Source organism: Geotrypetes seraphini, chromosome 7, assembly GCF_902459505.1.
Source record: "Geotrypetes seraphini chromosome 7, aGeoSer1.1, whole genome shotgun sequence".
In the NCBI taxonomy this organism is placed as follows: Eukaryota; Metazoa; Chordata; class Amphibia; order Gymnophiona; family Dermophiidae; genus Geotrypetes; species Geotrypetes seraphini.
The window spans coordinates 62,757,981-62,779,715 of NC_047090.1; the positions used below are offsets into that span (position 1 = coordinate 62,757,981).

The following is a 21,735-nucleotide window of genomic DNA, read 5'->3' on the forward strand; positions in this document are numbered from 1 at the left end:
ATCGTGGGCCTCATCTGGGGCAGCCTCCTTGGAGCGGCTGGGGCACGGGCAGTGTGTCTGGGAGGGAATGCATGGATGGGAGAACATCGCAGGGGAGGAGACATAGACATCCTGGGACTGTCGGCCAAGTCTCTTCCCTGAAGAAGCCCTTTTTCTGGAAACTAAAATCTTGTTTAAAATGTTTATTTTATTTTTATTTTTTCCTCTAACTCTACTTTTCACTTCTCTATTACCCTCCAGGTACTTTAGTTAGATTGTGAGCCTTCGGGACAGTAAGGGAATTTTTCAAGTACCTTTCCTATTTCTAATCTTAATGTATATTTTCTGTAAACCGCTTAGAACCTAACGGATGTAGCGGTATATAAGAAATAAATTACATTACATTACATTACATATGTCCAACAATTTAAAAAACGGAAAATTCCTATCAAAAAATGGTCACATTATAATCACCCCAATCCCAAAAAATCGTAAACTACCCCTAACATCAGCAACCAACTATAGACCAGTAGCATCTATCCCATTTTTCGTAAAAATTATGGAAGGCTTGGTACAAACCCAACTGATGCACTACCTAGATCGGTTCTCACTGCTACATGAAACCCAGTCAGGCTTCAGACCACTGTTCAGTACTGAGACGGTGATAGCAGCAATCTTAGAATACCTACGTAACCTATTTAGCAAAGGTCACAAAGCCTTAGTGATGCAATTCGACATGAGCTCAGCCTTCGACTTGGTGGATCACAAAAAACTACTACAATGTTTAGATTCAATCGGCATCGGAGGCGAAGTGCTGGACTGGTTCCGAGATTTCCTCACGAACTGCACCTATCAAGTCCGCTTCAACTGCAATCTCTCAAAAACATGGAGAAACCCATCAGGCGTTCCACAAGGGTCCCCACTGTCTCCACTACTCTTCAACGTCTACACAGCTTCATTGGGCACACAGCTAACCCAACGAGGCATAAAAGTATTCAGCTATGCAGACGATTTCACAATCATAATCCCATTCACGGCATCCCCCTCTGAAACCATCCCCACAGCAACTGAAGTGCTAAACACGATGGAACAATGGACCACAGATTTCAAACTGAAGCTCAATTCAGAAAAAACTAAATTCTTCATAGCCTCGCCACACGCACAGAATACGACAACATCACTACACATTAACAATCTAAACTACCCCATTCAACCAACGATGAAGATCCTAGGAGTAATACTAGACCAAGGCCTAACCATGAAAGACCACATAGACTCCTTAATCAAAAGAGGGTTCTTCACTCTCTGGAAACTTAAGTCCATCAAGGCGTACTTCCACACTTCAGCTTTCAAAATGCTAGTACAATCCCTAATACTAAACCACCTGGATTATTGCAACATCACCCATCTGACGATCCCCCAGAAGCAAATGCAAAGACTACAACTGATACAAAATGCAGCAGTCAGGATGATTTTCGGGCTGAAGAAGTCCGATCACATAACCCCTTCCTACCGACTCCTACACTGGCTGCCGATGGAGGCGCGCACAAAGTTCAAGCTAGGATGTCTCTGCTTCAAAGTATTAAATGGTCTAGCCCCAAAATACATTACAGATCTCTTCTCATTCCCAACCAACAGACACGAAAGAAAAACACACATGAAATTTGTCTCCCCACCGGCGAGAGGGTGCAAATATAAGAGACACCATCAACAACTGCTATCATATCAAGCAGCCATATGGGGTAAAGACCTAGAAAAACTAATTGCACAAACAAACAACTATGAAGAATTCAGGAAACACCTAAAAACTTACCTATTCTTGAAATACCTAGGCAACGAACCAGAACATCAACCCCCCTCGTAACATCATCACATACCTGATCTTGCAAACTGTTAACCCCAACCCCCAACCACTAACTATGAACACTCTATTCAATTTACGGAACATTTCTACTTCTGTGCAAACAGCTTGGCACTTCCTGGCCTTGCAACACACAAACTGTTGCTAACATTATTAATATTATCAGATGTATACTGCTATACTCTTTAATCCATTGTACGAGATGTATACTGCTATACTCTTTAATTCATTGTACGTAAAGTTTCCCTTTATTGTATTGAGATGTACACTGCTATACTCTTTAATTCATTGTACGTAAAGTTTCTCTTTATTGTATTTACATTTCCTTCATTGTATCCACAGTTTCTTTTATTGTAAACCGCCTAGAAGTCGCAAGATAGCTGGCGGTATATAAAAATAAAGTTATTATTATTATTATTATTATTTTACGACAGGGCTTAAGGGCTTAATACTCTTTAGTGAAAGGTCCCCTACATGTTTATTTTATGAAGTATATAAATTGATCTGAGGACAAGCAGGCAGCATATTCTCACATGTGGATGACTTTATCCAAAGAACCCAGTATTTATTTATACCTGTTTTGGTCTAAGTCAAAACATATAAGTGCAGACTAGGCAGCCTATTTTAGGTTTTGGTTATACCTACTGTATGACTATGTCTAGGTCGGCCTACCTCCCGTCCACCTCCCGCCCTTTCCCTTCCTCTAAAAGCGCCTCTTTTCGCTCTATGTGTTTAGAGGCAGGGGAAAGGCCTATGCTGGTTTTAGATACGTTTAAAACCAGCTTTGGTTATGGGTACTTGGACGATCAGGCTTTTTGATCGTCCAAGTACTCATTTAGGCCAGTTTTTAGATGTTTGTTTTGTTTTTTATGAGCCCCATATTGTTTAATCTCTAGGAATCGTTGTTAACTCCGTATTAGGCAGTTAGCATGTGGTAAGTGTAATGAGTTTGCTGGATAACCAATATGCCCACTGACTGCCCTTGCCACTTCTCGAGGGGGAAAATAAATCAGAAAAGTTTAACACATGGAAACAAACTACTGCAAAACCCCTTAAAATGGTCACACAGTAACCAGTTTCTATGTATTAATTACAAGTTAAGGGCTTAATATTCTTTAGTGAAAGGTCCCCTACATGTTTATTTTATGAAGTATATAAATTGATCCGAGGACAAACAGGCAGCATATTCTCACATGTGGATGACTTTACCCAAAGAACCCAGTATTTATTTTTACTTATTTATGTAATTCGATTTCTATTCCTTCCTCCCAGTAGCTCAAAACGGGTTACATGCCAACATTCATAGTGGAATACATTTGGACAGTATACAGCAACTTAAGTATAAGTTAAGAAGAATGGAGAAGAGAGAGCAGAAAGGAAGGGGTATTTAAGGGAGGGGGGAAGGGCGGTAGATTGCATCTGGATTTTTAGTTGAAGAGGAGGGTCTTCACCGCTTTCCAGTATAGATAGTAAAGACAATGCAAAAGTGTACTGTCACTTTTAAAATGAAAAAAAATCTCAAACTGACCATACTGTACATGCGCGAGTGCCTTTCCGTCTGCTGCCAGCTTGCGGAACCATCAGTTCTTTGTTTTCCGTGGAGCAGAGAAGACACTTTTAGAGTTCCTCCATGTGCCTTTTTTTATACATGTGTTAATGCATTTATTGTATGTGTACCTTTTGTGCCTTCCCATCTTCTTTTTTTTTTAAATTTGTCTATTTATTCATTTAAAAATAATATCAAGCATTACACTTGTTAAGGAAATACGAAGAAAAGATTTTTACAAAGGAAAATAATAACAAGTATATAAAAATACAACTTCTTCTTAGATCCCAATATAGAACCTTGGGGGATAGGTCCACCTAAAGGGAATTTAAATTAAACAACAAGAAACAATAACAAAAAAAGAAGGCTTTAACGGATATATTCCTCTCATATTATAACATCCATTAGTCCCTGATGATCTTTTTCATGTCTAGAAAGCTCCTAAGATGTTCTGGAACAAAAAAGGTATATTTCGTCCCCAAAGTATTTAATGAGGCATTTGCAAGGGTAAACCAATTGGAAAGTGGCTCCAAGATCTTTCATTTCTTGCCTCATTACTAGAAACAATTTTCTCCTTTCTTCCATGTGTCGGGGTAAATCCATATATGCTGTCCCATAAAAGGAGCTTGAGTTTTACAGAAGTAAAGCTTCAGTACAGCATTAAGATCTTGTTGAAACACAAATGAAATAAGCAGAGTAGCTCTTTCCTCAATTTTTATAGTAGATGTTTCTAAAATTTCTGAGATATTTTCCAATTCGAATGGTTGAGGTAAAGGTCCTTGCTTTACTGCTGGAGTTTCGCTCCCTAATTTCTTAATAGGACCTGGTAAATAATAAATCTTATTCAAAGGAGGAATAAGTTCAGGAGCAAAACCCAGAATTTGAACCAAATAGTTCTTAATCAATTCAACGGAGGAAATTTCTGACATCCTTCAAAAATTTAATAGTCTCAAGTTCAATCGTCGATTGTAATTCTCTAGTTGCTCTATTTTCTTATGTACTAAGAATTTGTCCTTAATCAATTGAGCATTAACTTCTTTAAGAGCTTTTATTTCTTCATTGACAACTTGAAACTTAAATTAATTTTCATTTTTTATTTCATCAATTGTTTTTGCTAAAGAGTCTACCTTTTTCACTAAAGAAGATGTTTCCTGCACTGTTTTCGTAACGTTCCATCCATCCTCTGGATCGCTTTCCAAACATCTAACAGGGTCACCTCCGAGGGGGGTCGAGAAAGTCAAACAACTATCTTCCACCAAAGGTTGCATTTTATCCCCTGAGACTCCTTCTTCTGTCTTGCTTCCCTCACTGGAGATAACTCCCGCAGCCACTTTGGAATCGGTGCTTCTCTCCTGCACAGACGGCTCAGTCGCGGGGCATGGAGGTACTACCGGGTCAGGAGGCGAGAGAGAGACTTCCGGCTCTAGAGAGGCGCCCAAGTCCCGGGACGCCAACTCAAGCGAGTCTCGCTTTCCACCCTGGAGAGGAATTCTAGCAGTAAAATCCAGCAAAGTCTGTCGCAAGGGCGTAGAAGTTCCGGCTGGTGAGGGAACAGACCGAACTAAGCCCTTCCTTTTAGTGTGCGGTATTTTGTTGAGGAAAAAGAACAGAGACTCGCTGGCTACACGCTAGTCATGCCACCATCTTGGACCGCTCCCCTCTTCCCATCTTCTAGTTATAATTTTTTATTTTCTTCTTATCTCTTTCATTTGATACCCAAAAGTTTGATTTTTGACTTTTATTTTGGGGTCTACCAGCCTTTTTCAGCCTGTTCTAAAGCGGGGAGCATCACCCTTTTTCTGTATATCTTTTACTCGACCTCCCTCTAAGCATTGAGTCTGTTGACCTTGCATTGGTGGTTTTCCCATCCATGCCCAAGGTTTTAAGTGGGTTCAAATGATGTATGTTAAAGGACCATTTCAGCTTTGGGCTCACACATCTGTCCATTACCTAGATCCTGAACACTGGGACATTTCTTGCATGCTCTGCTCCAAATTGCAGAAGTGGTCACTTAAATCCAGAAAGTTGAGTTAAGAGAAATTTTTCAGGTATCAATAATGTCTGAAAATTCTGATGCCAACGCACAGCATCAAACATCTGTTTCTCCAGTGCTGCCTGTCTTGGGGGAATCTAGTAAAAAGGCTAAAAGCATAAACATATTTTTTTCCTCTAAGTCTGTATCCACATAGTCTTTACCATCGAAGCGCTCTAGGCACCAATATACTGAGACTGAATTACCTCTGAAGTGTTCCTCAGAGTCACAAATGTTTCAGTACTCGTCGCAGCCTGCACCCATGGTACCTTTGAAAGTATCAGTACCAGTGCCATAACTGCACGATCATTTCAGAGAAATTCTGCAGAAAGAACTTGCTGGGCTGTTGCAGGTGCACACTGCAAATTCCTGCCTTGACATGACAAGCCTCTGCTCACTTTGAGCACTGACATCATTGATATACAATGTCAATGCACATCATGGGTGTTCATTATCACCACACTTAGCTAACAGCACTTTAATCTTTATGATAAATGTTTTATGAGGAATGCTTTCAACATATCTCTCACTGAGAATGTATTACATTAGCATACATCTTTTATAATCCTCATTTCAAGCTACTAACTCCCAGATCCTCAGAGATACCACCTTAGACTCGAAAAACTCTCACTGTCTAAGGATTTAAGTATCCACTTGTCACTGGATCTTAATTTTTCATTTATTTAGTACATGTATATACTTAATGTAACTTAATGTACATATTATGTACTAAAAGTACTTAACTGTGTGGTCTTGTTCACAGGGATAGTTATGCCAACATGTTTCACCCATTGGTTTTCTCAAGGCTAATCATCCCTGAATCAACAAGGAAAGAAATATCTTATTTTCAATTCTGGCTCAATATACCACGCAAAGCTCTTACAACAATCCAGTTACATAAATACAAATTTAGAGGTAAACTTTACAAAAAGCTGACCACTCTTCTTACCTATTTAGCTTTACAGCATTTCAACAGACCACAGCTTCTATCAAATATGACAGCGGCGTTTTCCTCACTTCTTATTACCCACCCGGACCTATCAGCTGGTGCCTACGTCTTCTTACACAGCACCAGCATCAGAGTCCAAACTGACAACCCAATCATAATGACTTTACATTATTTTAATTATTTATCTACCTATTTTTAATTTAATTCAGTAATGTTGGTCCCCTCCCCCCAATCTTCTCCACTACACAAAAGTGGACCATTCGAGTTCATTATTAAATCCCTTTGGAGCCACTGTATCTAAACAGTAAAGCCATCTCTGCTCCATGTAATTAAATTTTTCTTCCCAATTGCCTCCCTCCCTTCATCTATATTGTACTGTCAATCACCCTCCACCGCAACTGGTCAATTGTATGTTGATTTTGTAACCAGTGCTGGACTATTGGGGCTTGGAGGGATTCAGTGGTGATACGAGATTTGTGTTCATTTAGACGCACCTGGATAGACCGCTTGGTGCGTCCTACATACACTAAATCGCAGGGACAAGTTATTATGTAGATGACTTTTGTAGGCCTACAATTTGTCTTTCTCCTTGCTTTAATAGTACATCCAGTCTGAGAGTCCCGCCATTGATGACTTTCAAATATAGTATCACACGACTGACAGTGATGACATCTTCCATGAGTCCCATTTAGGATTACTTCTTTACTCCCAAGTTCTTGCTGTCTCAATACTTGACCAATAGTCCTGCCCTTTGTAAAGGCAAACACGGGTACCTCCTCAAACCCTTTGTGGAGATGTTGAATGTGCCAATGTCCTTTGAGTATGGCAACACACATACCATTTTCTTTTCCACAGCCTTCGCTGGTTTCTCTTCGAGCAATAGGTCTCTTTGAGCATATCTAGCCCTTAGGTATGCTTGTCAAATGGCTTTTTTTTAGAATATCCCCTTGTAGAAAATCGCTTCTCCAAATCTTTTGCTGTTAATTTAAATTCTTGCAAAGTGGAACAACTCTTCTTGCTTTTAAAAATTGACTGATCGGGAGGCTGTATTTTACCGTTTAAACATCTAAACATCTGTTATTCCTTGTAGCTATCATGTCTGTATGTTGAGTCAGTGAACTTCAAGCGCTTTTATCAGATACACCTTATACAAGATTCTACCATGACAAGGTAGTTCTTTGAACTCATCTGAAATTCCTCCCTAAAGTTGTCTCAGAATTTAATCTCAACCAAACTATAGTTCTTCCTGTCTTCTTTCCAAGACCACATTCTTTCCCTGATGTAGCTGCACTCCACACATTAGATTATAAACATTCTCTTGCTTATTACTTGGATCACACCAAATCTCACAGGACTTCAACTCAACTGTTCCTGTCATTTGATACTAACAGACCAGGAGCTCCAGTCACCAAGAGATGGTTGATGAATCTCTTTGCTGTGCTTGAACTAGGTTGACACTTGAATGTCCTGTTATGCTACATAAAGTTCGAGCAGTAGAAACTTCAGTAGCTGATCTACATTTCACTCCCATTGACAACATCTAGTTCTCAATTCATACCTTCACATCCCACTATTGCCTGAACGTTCATTCCAGAAGAGATAGTTGGTTTCGTCAAACAGTTCTACAAAATTTATTTTCCACTTAGAAGCCAACTTCCCTCCGGCCCTGTTGTTTTCACTAGGCTCATGGTAATTATTAATAACCATCTTCTCAGAGGCATGAGACTGGCAGCTAGGGAGTCCCACATGTGAGAATATGCTGCCTGATTGTCATCAGATAAAGCTAAGTTACTTACCTTACACGGGTGTCAAAATCAGTCCTCAAGGGCCGCAATCCAGTTGGGTTTTCAGGATTTCCCCAATGAATATGCATGAGATCTATTAGCATACAATGAAAGCAGTGCATGCAAATAGATCTCATGCATATTCATTAGGGAAATCCTGAAAACTCAACTGGATTGCGGCCCTCGAGGACTGACTTTGACACCCCTGCATGGGTGTTATCTGAGGCAGCAGGCAGATATTTTCACAACACACCCACCTCCTGTTTGACTTCTTAGCTTTGTAACTGAACTGATGGTCCCGTGAGCCATCAGCGACTGGAAGGCACTCAAACATGCACAATACGGGCAGTTCGATATTTTTTTCATTTTAAAAGTGACACACTTTTGCATAATAACATCTACATAATAACATGTTGGCATAAAAGTGACACACTTTTGCACTGTTCTTACCGGTCTCCGTGGATGACGTCATCCACATGTGAGAATATCTGCCTGCTGTCCTCAGATAACACCTGCTACAGGTAAGTAACTTCACTATATCACAAGTCCATCTCTACTATGCTGCACCCAGATTATGCTCCCAGGAAGCCCTCTTCATGGTCTTTTATAAATAAATATGCTGTCACCAGCATGCATACCTGAATGTATGTAACCTTGTTCTGCATAAAAAACATGTTTTACAAAATTATCATCCTAATGTACCGGAAGACTTCTATACATAATCTAATAATTTATACTTATCACATGACTTCCTGTGTAATTTCATGATAAACAGAAATAATGAACTTTTGTTTTAAAAAGATATGACAGAGATAAGAAAGGCTACATTACCCAGCAAGAATTTCTGCAAAGACTGGGCATTGAACATGTACATGGTGACAGAGTACCAGGCAGGCATGATGTGGAAGATACGTGTGCAGGTTTGCAAGAACCTCATATTCAGATGCAAACAACTGAAGAACAGCAAACAAAAGCCCAAGACACAGAGAAGACTAAGCAACAAATCATGTAAGGTTAATATATATATGTATATATATATATATATATATATATATACAGTATATATACCCTTTAATTTTTATTACCATGTAATTATGCTATTTATAATATAATCCATATTTTTTATTTGAATTAATATATGTCATAACTTTTTCTTCAATATTCCAGACAGTAGATATTCAAATGAAAGTGCTAAAAAGACTATACTCATTACACATCATTTACAGCAATTGCTGGTTTCTATAGCCATGAATATTTGATTAACAAGTGGAGGTATTTGCACTGGGTTTTACTAAGCAGCGTAAGAGCATTTTATTGTGGGCTGGCGAGGTAAGTGCTTCGACACTCATAGGAATTCAATGAGTGTCGGAGCATTTACCTCACCAGCCCATGGTAAAATGCTGTTATGCTGCTTAGTAAAAGGAGCCCTTGATGTTTTGCTGTCAATGATTTAGGCAGTGGCGTACCTAGCATATGTGACACCCGGGGCCCATCATTTTTTGACACCCTCCCATCTGTACAAAAAACATGATTTTTAGTAACAAGCCACACGTCACACATGAGTACCTAGGAAAAGGCAGCATCTTACATATGCAGTGAGCAGTACAACATCAATACACCCATTGTAAAACTAAACAAGCCAGACTAGTACAGATCAATCCTATACCGTCAATCCTAACAGAAAACCATGTCTTTCGAACACACAGAACATAGAAAATACCTTCGCCTAGTATGGAATATATCATCACAAACTAACCCCTCCCTCTTTTACAAAATTGTAGTGTGGATTTTAGCCACGGTGGTAGCAGCTCTGAGCATCAGAGCTGCTACCACCACGGCTGGCACTAAAAAACACTCCACAGTTTTGTAAAAGGGGGGATAAAATAGAAATACATAGACAAAGGTTAAATTGAACCAGCAAGAAGCTGGACTCTGCATACAATGCAACACAACAGAAACAGTGACACATGTCTCCTAAATAAATAGAAAATTTTTGTTCTACTTTTGTCTTCTCTGGTTTCTGCTTTCCTTATCTTCTTCTTACTTTCTTCCTTCCATCCACTGCCATCTCTCTGCCCCTATATGGCATCTTCTCTCCTTCTATGCCCCTTCCAGAAACTGTATGCCTCCCCTTTCCATCTCTCCTTACACCCCCATTGGTCTGGCATCTTTCTCCTCTCCTTCCCTCTCCCACACCTCTTCTGCAATCCCTTTCTTCCCTCATTTTCCTTTTCAATTTATTTTCTGCATCCATCTAGATTACGTTCTTACTACCCTCTCATCAATTTCCTTTTTTACTGTCTACATACAGCTTGCCACCTCTTTCCCTCACCTCCTCCAGTATTTCCCTAACTCAATCCCTTCTCTCCACTTCCATCATCTGCCCTCTTCACTCTCCCCACTTCCATCATATGCCCCTTCTCCCCACTTCCATCATCTGCCCCTTCTCTCTTTTTCCTCCACCTCCATCATCTGCCCTCTTCTCTCTCCCCCTTCTCTCCACTTCCATCATCTGCCCCTTCTCTCTATTCCCCCCCCACTTCCATCATCTGCCCTCTTCTCTCTCCCCCTTTTCTCCACTTCCATCATCTGCCCCTTTTCTCTCTTTCCCCCCACTTCCATCATCTGCCCTCTTCTCTCTCCCCCTTCTCTCCACTTCCATCATCTGCCCCTTCTCTCTCTTTCCCCCGTCCTTTCATCATCTGCCCTCTTCTCTCTCCCCACTTCCATCATCTGCCCCTTCTCTCTCTTTCCCCCCCTTCCATCATCTGCCCTCTTCTCTCTCCCCCTTCTCTCCACTTCCATCATCTGCCCCTTCTCTCTCTTTCCCTCCTCCTTCCATCATCTGCCCTCTTCTCTCTCCCCCTTCTCTCCACTTTCATCATCTGCCCCTTCTCTCTATTTCCCCCCCACTTCCATCATCTGCCCTCTTCTTTCTCCCCCTTTTCTCCACTTCCATCATATGCCCCTTCTCTCTCTTCCCCCACTTCCATCATCTGCCCTCTTCTCTCTCCCCCTTCTCTCCACTTCCATCATCTGCCCCTTCTCTCTCTTCCCCCTCCTTCCATCATCTGCCCTATTCTCTCTCCCCACTTCCATCATCTGCCTCTTCTCTCTCTTTCCCCTCTCCTTCCATCATCTGCCCTCTTCTCTCTCCCCACTTCCATCATCTGCCCCTTCTCCCTCTTTCCCCCACTTCCATCATCAGCCCTCTTCTCTCTCCCCCTTCTCTCTACTTCCATCATCTGCCCCTTCTCTCTTTTTCCCCCCCACTTCCATCATCTGCCCTCTTCTCTCCACTTCCATCATCTGCCCCTTCTCTCAATCTCTCCATCCACCACAGGCCCATCTTTCTCCCTCACCTTTCCGATTTTGGCAACAAGATCGGCAAGGCCCCCCCGCGATGGCACTCAGCGGCATTGGCACCCCCGTGCCCCGCGACAGCACTCAAGTTCGGCCTCCTTCTCCCGGCATCAGCAGAACTTCAGATCGGCAACAGGTGCTCAGTCAAAAGCTTCCCCTGACTCAGCTTCCTGTTTCCGCCCAGGCAGTTCAGTCAGGGGAAGCTTTTGACTGAGCACCTGTTGCCGATCTGAAGTTCTGCTGATGCCAGGAGAAGGAGACCGAACTTGAATGCTATCCCGGGGCAGGGGGGTGCCAATGCCGCTGAGTGCCATCACAGCCCAAGAATTTTCTGGAACTGTCCGGCTGTGCACCCCCCTAAGGCTGCACCCGGGGTGGGCTGCACCCGGGGCGGTCCGCCCCCCCCCCCCCCGCCCTCTCCTTGGTACTCCACTGGATTGAGGGCTTTTCCTTCCACTTGTAGTAAAGTAACCTACTGGCATTCCCGTTTTTTAAATCGTTCGGATCCTAGTATTCTTCCCACCTCCTCTTCCTCCTTAAGGCCCTTCTTATATTCCTTTCCATCCATCCCACTGTTCCATGTCCACCACCACATCCAGCATTACTCCTTCTCATCTCTTTCTTCTCCATGCATCTCTACCTCACTCCTCTCCCACCACCATGTCCAATAATTCTCTCTCTCTCCCTATGCCCAACAATTCTTCTCTTTCCCTCTCAACCGGACATCCAATTCTCCCTTTATCCCAGGACAAGAAGGCAGCATATTCTCATGTGTGGGTGATGTAATCCATGGAGCCCCCAGTATGAACAGCTTTAAAAGTGCATCGCCACTGTAAGAACTTGAGAGAGTTCACAAACTGCCCGCTCCGTGCATGCGTGAGTGCTTTCCTTCCTGACGCTGCTCGCAGTTCCTCAGTTCTTAGTTTTCCATGGAGCTAAGAAGTCATGTTTCTGAAAGTTGTTGAGGACATGTGCGGGAGTCCGGATGGATTTTCAAAACCTGACATTTATCCGGGTTTTGAAAAGCTTCCAAACTTGGGACAGCATCTGCAAATGCGCAGATGCAACACGGTGACATCATGTGCACACACGCGATATCATCACATCTCATATGCGCATGTGCATTTGCTGTCCTGATGCATGTACAGGCTGGTGGGGTGGGGCTGGGGGCAGGACAGGATGCTGGTGGAACTGGGCGGGCCTAGGGGCAGGGCCAGGGGTCCAGATTTTCCTTCGGGAAAATCTGGTAACCCTAAACATACATAGTACACTCACAGATGTACAAAAAGGAATCAACCACCCCACCTCCCCAAAAATTACTACACAGAACTACTATATACACCACACAGTAGCCATTCATCCCACTCCATTCATGAGAGTTGCATGTTTCAGGAGGAAAGCCTTTCATTTCCTCCTTAAATACTACTGTGTTGGTCGTCAGCCTCAAAAAGAGCTAAAGTAGTCAGCTTTAGATTCAGGACAGTTAATTTGTGCAAAAGCCAAATTCTTGACCCTGAAATACCCAATGATACAGATTTTTTTTTTTTTTTAAGACAAAAAACTTTAAATTCCCCTCTGGGTCGAACATTTATATCTTCAAGGCGCACTGTACTAGAGCAAAAGAATTTTCCAGTCCATGTTCACCATCCTCTGAGTCAAAATCTGGAATAATCTCACAGAGACTATAAGAATTTAAATCAACCATACCCTATTCTGGAAGAAACTGAAAACTTCACTCTTCGACAATTAATTCTTCTAAGATTGTCTTAAGCACCTGACCTTTACTTAATTTGCCTAGGATTTATGTTTCCTAGCCCCCTTCTTCTCCATCCTATCTCCCTACCCTACTTCCCTTCCTTCCTCAAGTCGTCTAGAGCCTGTTTAGGTATGTGCGACACACAAATATTAGATTAGATCATAGTTTTAGATCTGTTTTTGCAACCTTTGGTGTCTAAATCAAAGATGCCGCTCACTTTTTACGAAATTTGCTGACATTAGAATATACTATATGGTAACATCCTGGTACTCATAAGATTTATTGCATGTGAGCAACTATTACCACATTTATAGCATATGTAATCCAATGTCCATGCCAAAAGCTTTGTGGGCAGAACCAAAAGACAAATATGAACCTATTGATCATTAAAGTATATTATACACCTCAACCATTACTGCCTAGATCAGGGGTGCCCAATAGGTTGATCGGGATCGACAGGTAGATCGCTAAGGCAAAGTGAGTCGATCGCGGAGCCCATCCCGGCTCTGTGATAGACTCACTTTGCCTTGGTGATCTACCGGGCCGATCAGCCTTCCTCTCCCTGACGTCAGTTCAGCCGTTTGAGAGGAAGTTCCGGGCCAGCCAATCGCTGCCTGCCTGGCCTGGAACTTCCTTTCTGATGGCAGAATTGACGTCGGGGAGAGGAATGCTGGTTGGCCTGACACAGGGAGAGCTTGGGGCGGCAGCGGTGGCTTTGGGGCCTGTTACCCGATGGCGGCGCAGCTTGGGGGCCTGTTCCACAATGATGGCGGCAGTGGCTTGGGGGAAGGCAGGGAGGGAGAAAGAAAGAAAGGGGGCAGGCAGGGAGACAGAAGGAAAGAAGGGAAACAGAAAGAAAGGGGCATGAAGAGAGAAAAAAAAGAAAGGGAGGTAGGGAGAAAGAAAGGGCAGGGAGAGAGGAAGAAAAAGTTGGGGGAGGGAATGAGGTCTGGAGTAGAGGAAGCATACAGGCTGAAAGAAGGGAAGAAACATTCGATGCACAGTCAGAAGAAGAAAGTGCAACCAGAGACTCATGAAATCACCAGACAACAAAGGTAGGAAAAATGATTTTATTTTCAATTTAGTGATCAAAATGTGTCCGTTTTGAGAATTTATATCTGCTGTATATACTTTGCAATATGGGCCCCTTTTACTAAACCGCAATAGCAGGTTTTAGCGCAGGGAGACTATGAGCGTCGAGAGCAGCGCTGGGCATTCAGTGCAGCTCTCTGTGCTAAAAACTGCTATCATGGTTTAGTAAAAAGGGAGGGGGTATATTTGTCTATTTTCGTATGGTTGTTACTGAGGTGACAGTGCATAGAATCATCTGCCTTGACCTCTTTGAAAAACCCCCGGAATATAAATGATAATTAATATTTTCTCTGCTTACAGTGTGCTTTGTGTTTTTTTCTTTTTTAATTTTATTGTTAGTAGATCATTTTAACTTGGTCATTTTAAAAGTAGCTCGCAAGCCCAAAAAGTGTGGGCACCCCTGGCCTAGATGTTGTGTCCAAAACCCAGTAGTTTGTCTGGGTTTTGGAAAGCTCCAACCTCCAGCTGTATCTGGAACCGCATGCTCGGAGGCCTTCCTGACATGGCCCGGAGGTCAGAGAACAAAGATAAGGCTTTGTGGGGGCAGGGCCAGGGGTGTATTGGTGCAGGGATGGAGGTAGAACAGGGCGGGCCAGAAGGTAGAACAAGGTGGGAGCAGGGGTGGAACAGGGCAGGGTCGTGTGTTCGGGTTTCTACATCTGAAAACCTGGTAACCCTACCGTTAGTATCATACTGCATGACACTGGGGCATCATTTTTTAAGAAAATAAGAAGAAACACAAGCACTGGCAAGTTAGATGCAAAGCATTGATAAAGACAGCTAAGAAAGAATATGAAGAGAAACTTGCAAAAGAGACAAAAACTTATGGCAATATTTTTAGGTACATCAGAAGCAGGAAACCTGTGAGGGAATCTGTGGGACCGTTGGATGATCAAGGAGCGAAAGGGGCTCTCAGGGAGGATAAGGCCATAGCAGAAAGACTGAATTAATTTATTGCTTTGGTCTGTACGGAAGAAGATGTAAGAGATCTACCTGAACCAGAAATGGTGATGATGCGGAGGAATTGAAAGAAATCTCGGTGAATCTGGAAGATGTACTAAGCCAAAATGGCAAATTAAAAATTGATAAATCGCCAAGACTGGATGGTAAACATCTCAGGGTACTAAAAGAACTTAAACATGAAATTGCTGACCTGCTGTTAGTGATCTGTAACCTGCTAGGACACTTAGATCAACGGAACAGCATTTGCTGACTATCCCTTCTCTAAAAATAATAGGTACCAGAAGATCTACAATTTTCTCAGTCATAACACCCCAGCTTTGGAACAATTTACCAATTTATCTATGTGGTGAAACCTCATTAGAAAAATTTTAAAGTACATTAATATGCCATTTGTACAAAGTCACATTTGAAACATAGATAGGATAATTCATCTATCATTAATCCCAGTCTCAAACACTTAATTTTAACCAGACCTTATGTATAGGTCACAATCTCCCCTATCCTCTCTTTTAGGCTTAGTCATACTTTTAAAAACATTCTTAATCACCCTCCTGATGTTGCTTTTTCCCTAAATGTATTCTTCAAAGATTGTAGATCACCCCTCTTCCCTTTTGTATTGCTAATTACTCTCTGAGATCTCCGAGAATCTCAGAGAGAGCGAGAACTAGAAGGCCTTGAGCATGCACAGATGCTCAAGGCCCAGCACAAGGAAGAGGGAAGATGTTCGAGCACTGGCATGTCCTGTGCGTTGGTGCTGGTGCCAGATAGGGGTAAGTGTATGTGTTTGGGTGAGTGGGGGATGCCAATCGCGGCGGGGGAAGGGGTGACACGAGCGAGGGGGGATGCCGTATCGCTGGGGGGGGTTAAGGTGGAGCAGCGCCGGTGGCCTTGGGTGGGGGTGAGTAAGGTAGAGTAGCGCCGGTGGCCATGGGAATGGAGGGGAGGAAGTAGAACGAATCAAGCGAGTTACCTTACATCCTAAGGGGAAACTCACTTGATATACGAGTAAATTGGTTTACGAGAATGCTTCTGGAACAAATTATGCTCGTAAACCAAGGTTCCACTATATTTGATATTGCATATACAACAAACTTTTAATAAACTTGATGTTACGCCGATTTTTAAAAAGGGCTCTAGAGGAGATCCGGGAAATTACAGACCAGTAAGCCTCACTTCAGTGCTGGGCAAAATGGTAGAAACAATTATAAAAAATAAAATTGTGGAACATGTAGACATACGTGATTTAATGAAACGGAGTCAGCATGGTTCAGCCGAGGGTGATTGTGCCTCACCAATTTGCTTGACTGCTTTGAAGGTGTGAATAAACATGTGGATAAAGGTGAGCCGGTTGATGTTGTGTATCTAGATTTTCAGAAAGCTTTTGATAAAGTTCCTCATGAGAGGCTCCTGAGAAAATCATATGAAAGGTGGCAAAGTTCAGTTGTTGATTAGGAATTGGTTATCAGATAGAAAACAGAGGGTAGGATTAAATGGTCATTTTTGTCAATGGAGGAGAGTAAACAGTGGAGTGCCGCAGGGGTCTGTACTAGGACTGGTGCTATTTAAATTATTTATAAATGATCTGGAAATTGGAATGACAAGTGAGGTGATTAAATTTGCAAATGACACTAAACTGTTCAAAGTTGTTAAAATGCATGCGGATTGTGAAAAATTATAGGCGGACCTTAGGAAATTGGAAGACTGGGCGTCCAAATGGCAGAAAAAATTTAATGTGAACAAATGCAAAGTGATTCACATTGGGAAAAATAACCTGAATCACAGTTACAGGATGCTAAGGTCCATCTTGGAGGATTAGCATTCAAGAAAAAGATCTGCATGTCATCGTAGACAATACAATGAAACCTTCCACCTAATGTGCAGCGGCGGCCAAAAAGCAAACAGGTTGCTAGGAATTATTAAAAGAAGGATGGTTAACAAGACTAAGAAGGTTATAATGCCCCTGTATCGCTCCATGGTGCGACCTAATCTGGAGTATTGCTTTCAATTCTGGTCTCCTTATCTCAAAAAAGATATAGTGGTGCTAGAAAAGGTTCAAAGAAGAGCGACCAAGATGGGAAAGGGGATGGAACACCTCTCCTATGAGGAAAGACTAAAACAGTTAGGGCTCTTCAGCTTGGAAAACAGACGGCTGAGGGGAGATATGATTGAAATATACAAAATCCTGAATGGAGTAGAATGGGTACAAGTGGATCGATTTTTCACTCCGTCAAAAATTACAAAGACTAGGGGACACTTGATGAAGTTACAGGGAAACACTTTTAAAACCAATAGGAGGAAATTTTTTTACTTGGAGAATAGTTAAGCTCTGGAACGTGTTGCCAAAGGATGTGGTAAGAGTGGATAGCCTAGCTGGTTTTAAGAAAGGTTTGGAGAAGTTCCTGGAGGAAAAGTCCATAGTCTGTTATTGAGAAAGACATGGGGGAAGTCACTGCTTGCTCTGGATCGGTAGCATGGAATATTGCTACTCCTTGGGTTTTGTCCAGGTACTAGTGACCTGGATTGACCACTATGAGAATGGGCTACTGGGCTTGATGGACCATTGGTCTGACCCAGTGAGGCTATTCTTATGTTCTTATCATGAAGTGGTCTTAGCTAGTCATAAATATTTTGGATTTTCAAATTGGGCACAGTATCTCCAAAGGGATTTAATGAAGCTAACAAATGGAACACCATTATTTAAATGACCTTCTTTTGTGAGGCATTACTGTTTATTAAATTTTCAATTTTGCATTGTATGAGTGGGAGGCAACTAGAAAAATATTTTATTCTAGGACAAGTAGGCAGCCTTTTCTCATATGTGGGTGACATCATTCATTGAGCCCGGTATGGATAATGTTAAAGTGTAATATCACTTTTTTAAAAATATTAAAGTCTCGAAACTGCTCTTACCGTGCATATGCCAAAGCTGCCTCACCCAACATCAGCTCGTGAGATTTTCAATTCTTTTTTTCCGCAGAGCTAAGAAGTTGTGTCTTTTGATTCAGCACATCAAACTACTTTTTGTAGTGCCTTCTCAGTCCTTTTTGCTTGTTTTCTTAATTATTTTCATTTTATTTTTAATTTCTCCTTTTTAGAAAACTTTCTGGTATTTTTACCAATTTTTCATTTCTTGGACTTTCAGGCTTATTTCAGCATCTTTGTAGGCCAGGAGCATCAACCATTTTTTGGTTTTAGTTTTATTCAACCTCCCAGGATAATTGAGTCTTCGATTTTGCATTGGCTATTTTTCCCATTCCAGGCCTGGGGAAGGCCTGAAGTCCACTATGGGCCTTCTCTAGTTCATATTGAGGAACTGCAGTAGATCAAGAAAAGCATGTGTGCTCCAACTCCTGAATGTACTGTCTAGGGTTGGTACCAGTGTTCCCGCTAAGCTGCGTTGGCCTGCGCTCGCGCACAAAATATTACATCGCAGCGCAAAGTTTCTCTTCACAGCGCACACACGCATCGGTAAGGTAAGGGGACGCATTGGGGGGATTGCACTTCCCCACAATTGCCATGCTTCGGTTCCTCTTCTTCCTTCCTTCCTCCCCCCCCCCCCGCGGGACCCTGCGGCACCATCAACTCTTACTCCCTCTAATGTCGGCCCTGCAGCTCCAGACTTCCTCGCACCTTCTCCCCTCCCCCTTTGGATCGCTATTATTTTAAATGTTATAGCCGCGGAGCTGTATCCATCAGTGGAGATGTCTAACCTCGGCCTGCCCCGGAACTCTTACTGCAACAGTGACTTCCTGTTCCTGCCTAGACGGGCGGCTGCTGCAGTAAGAGTTCCGGGGCAGGCCGAGGTTAGACATCTCCACTGATGGATACAGCTCCGCGGCTATAACATTTAAAATAATAGCGATCCAAAGGGGAGGGGAGAAGGTGCGAGGAAGTCTGGAGCTGCAGGGCCGACATTAGAGGGAGTAAGAGTTGATGGTGCCGCAGGGTCCCGCGGGGGGGGGGGGGGGAGGAAGGAAGGAAGAAGAGGAACCGAAGCATGGCAATTGTGGGGAAGTGCAGAGCTGCAGGGAAGAGTGTTGCGGTACCCAGCTGGAGGGAGAAGGAAGATGAGGGAGGGAATTAAAGGAGATGCCAGGGCTTGGAGCGTAGGAGGAAGGTATGCCAGTCTAAGGGAAAAGGAAGGGGGAGATGTGAGAGCATGGAGGGGGAGCGAAAGATGGAAGAAAAGGAAAGGAGAGAGATGCCAGAGAATCAGGGAAGGGGAGATACCAGACTATGAGGAGAGGTGTGGGAGAGGGAAGGCGAGGAGAGAGATGCCAGACCAATGGGGTGAAAGGAGAGATGGAAGGGGGAGGCATACAGTTTCTGGAAGGGGCATAGAAGGAGAGAAGATGCCATATAGGGGAAGAGAGACGGCAGACAGTGGATGGAAGGAAGAGAGTTACAAGAAGATGAGGAAAGGAGAAACCACAGAAGACAAAGGTAGAAAAAAATTTCTATTTATTTATTGCTTTAGGAGACATGTGTCACTGTTTCTGTGAAGCATTGTATGCAGAGTCCAGCTTCTTGCTGGTTCAATTTAACCTTTGTCTATGTATTTTTATTTTATCCCCCCTTTTACAAAACTGTGAAGCGTTTTTAGCACCAGCCTTGGTGGTAGCAGCTCTGATGCTCAGAATTTTATGAGCATCAGAGCTGTTACCTCCGTAGCTAAAATCCACACTACAGTTTTGTAAAAGAGGGAGGGGTTAGTTTGTGATTACATATTCCTTACTAGGCGAAGGTGTTTTCTGTGTTCTGTGTGTTCGAAAGACATGGTTTTCTGTTAGGATTGACGGTGTAGGATTGATCTGTGCTGGTCTGGCTTGTTTAGTTTTACAATGGGTGTATTGATGTACTGCTCACTGCAATATGTAAGATGCTGCCTTTTCCTAGGTACTCATGTGTGACGTGTGGTTTGTTACTAAAAATCATGTTTTTCTTACAGATGGGGGGGGGTGCCAAAAAATGATGGGCCCCGGATGTTACATATGCTAGGTACGCCACTGTATGTAAAGATACCAGAAAGCTGGCGTAGCAAAAACTTCTAAGTTTTGAGTATTTAACCCTCCCACAATCTCACGGGCACTCGTTTCAAGTTTATTGAGATTTTGATTTAAACGCAATATCAAATATTTTCAATGCGTATAACAAAAATAAATTTGGGGAAATAAATAAAACCATTTGAACCAGTGTTCCCGCTAAGCTGCGCTGGCGTGCGCTGGCGCACAAAATATTACATCGCAGCGCACACGTTTCTCGTCACAGCGCACGATTGGAAGAGGCGTACGGCAGATGGCAGGGCGGCGAGAGGAGAATCGGGCGAGTTGGCTCATAACTTGCTGGCGCCCGATATTTTTGCTCACGGTGAAAAAAGTTTGCTCACAACACCCGCCCGCTTAGAGGGAACACTGGTTGGTACCCTCCCTTTTTTTGGGGATTCCAAAAATGTGAATATTGGAGTGTCGGCTCCAATTTTCTTGGTCTTCTAATTGGTCCCGAAGCAATCTCACTTGGGAATGCAAGATTTTTATGGAGGTACTTTATGTCTCCATCCAGTCCTTTAAAACTGATACTCTTTGTTCCTTCTCCCGAACTCTGGAGACCAAGCTTTCGAAGTGCTCAACGAATTTATTCAACACAATTTGTAGTTTCCAAATTTATTTATTTTTTGTTATAACATAAAATCAACTTATACATTGCATAACTGTGAGGATCTATACGGTTTACAAAAAATTAGCCTATATCACAAAATTGAACTCTTAAAAAAATTAATTACCCAGGAATTTAGAGAATAAGTAAGTCTTTAAATGCCTTCTGAAATCCAAGTATGAAACAGATGCAGAGAATAGTTGCTTAAAATCTATCCCAAGTATCTAGATGGTTTACAATAGGTTAAAAGAAAAAAAGAATACTGTTAATTATTTTTTCCCAGGACAAGCAGGCAGCATATTCTCACATACGGGTGATGTCATCCATGGAGCCCCGGTACGGGCAGCTTTAAAAGTGCACCGGCACTTTAAGAACTTCAGAAAGTTCGCGACTGACTGAACCGCTCATGCACAAGTGCCTTCCCGCCCAATGTAGGTTTGTGGCTCGTCAGTTCTTAGTTTTCCGCAGAGCTAAGAAGTTGTGCTTTTCAACGTTCTTTGTTTTAGCCTTTGCCTTCCCGCAGGTGCGTTAAATTTTTCTTAATTTCTTTCTTTCTTTTTCTTTCTCCTTTTAAAATTAAAAAAAACAAATAAAAACAAAGATTTTTTTTTTCTTCCTGGTTTTCACCTTCGGGTGTTTTGATAGCGGCGCCATCCTTCTCACTTCAGCCTTTGAGTTTTGATTTGGCTGAGGTGGTTTTCCTATGATGCCCCGCCCATTAACGGGGTTTAAAAAGTGCAGCAGGTGCCAATGCACGA

The 21,735-nt window shown here is 42.5% G+C and overlaps 1 protein-coding gene across 4 annotated transcripts in view; it reads left to right on the forward strand.

Annotated features, from left to right (window-relative positions):
• The window catches only part of EFCAB6 (EF-hand calcium binding domain 6), a 474,908-nt gene that overhangs the window by 315,218 nt on the left and 137,955 nt on the right, over positions 1-21,735 (forward strand). For all 4 annotated transcript variants that reach the window (XR_004540188.1, XM_033953069.1, XM_033953071.1 and 1 more), the window contains exon 22: positions 8,953-9,159. Coding sequence is in view for 3 of the 4 variants with exons in the window: in XM_033953069.1 (XP_033808960.1) it covers positions 8,953-9,159 (207 nt within the window). In the remaining variant the exon portion in view is untranslated. The remainder of the gene's footprint in view (positions 1-8,952; positions 9,160-21,735) is intronic.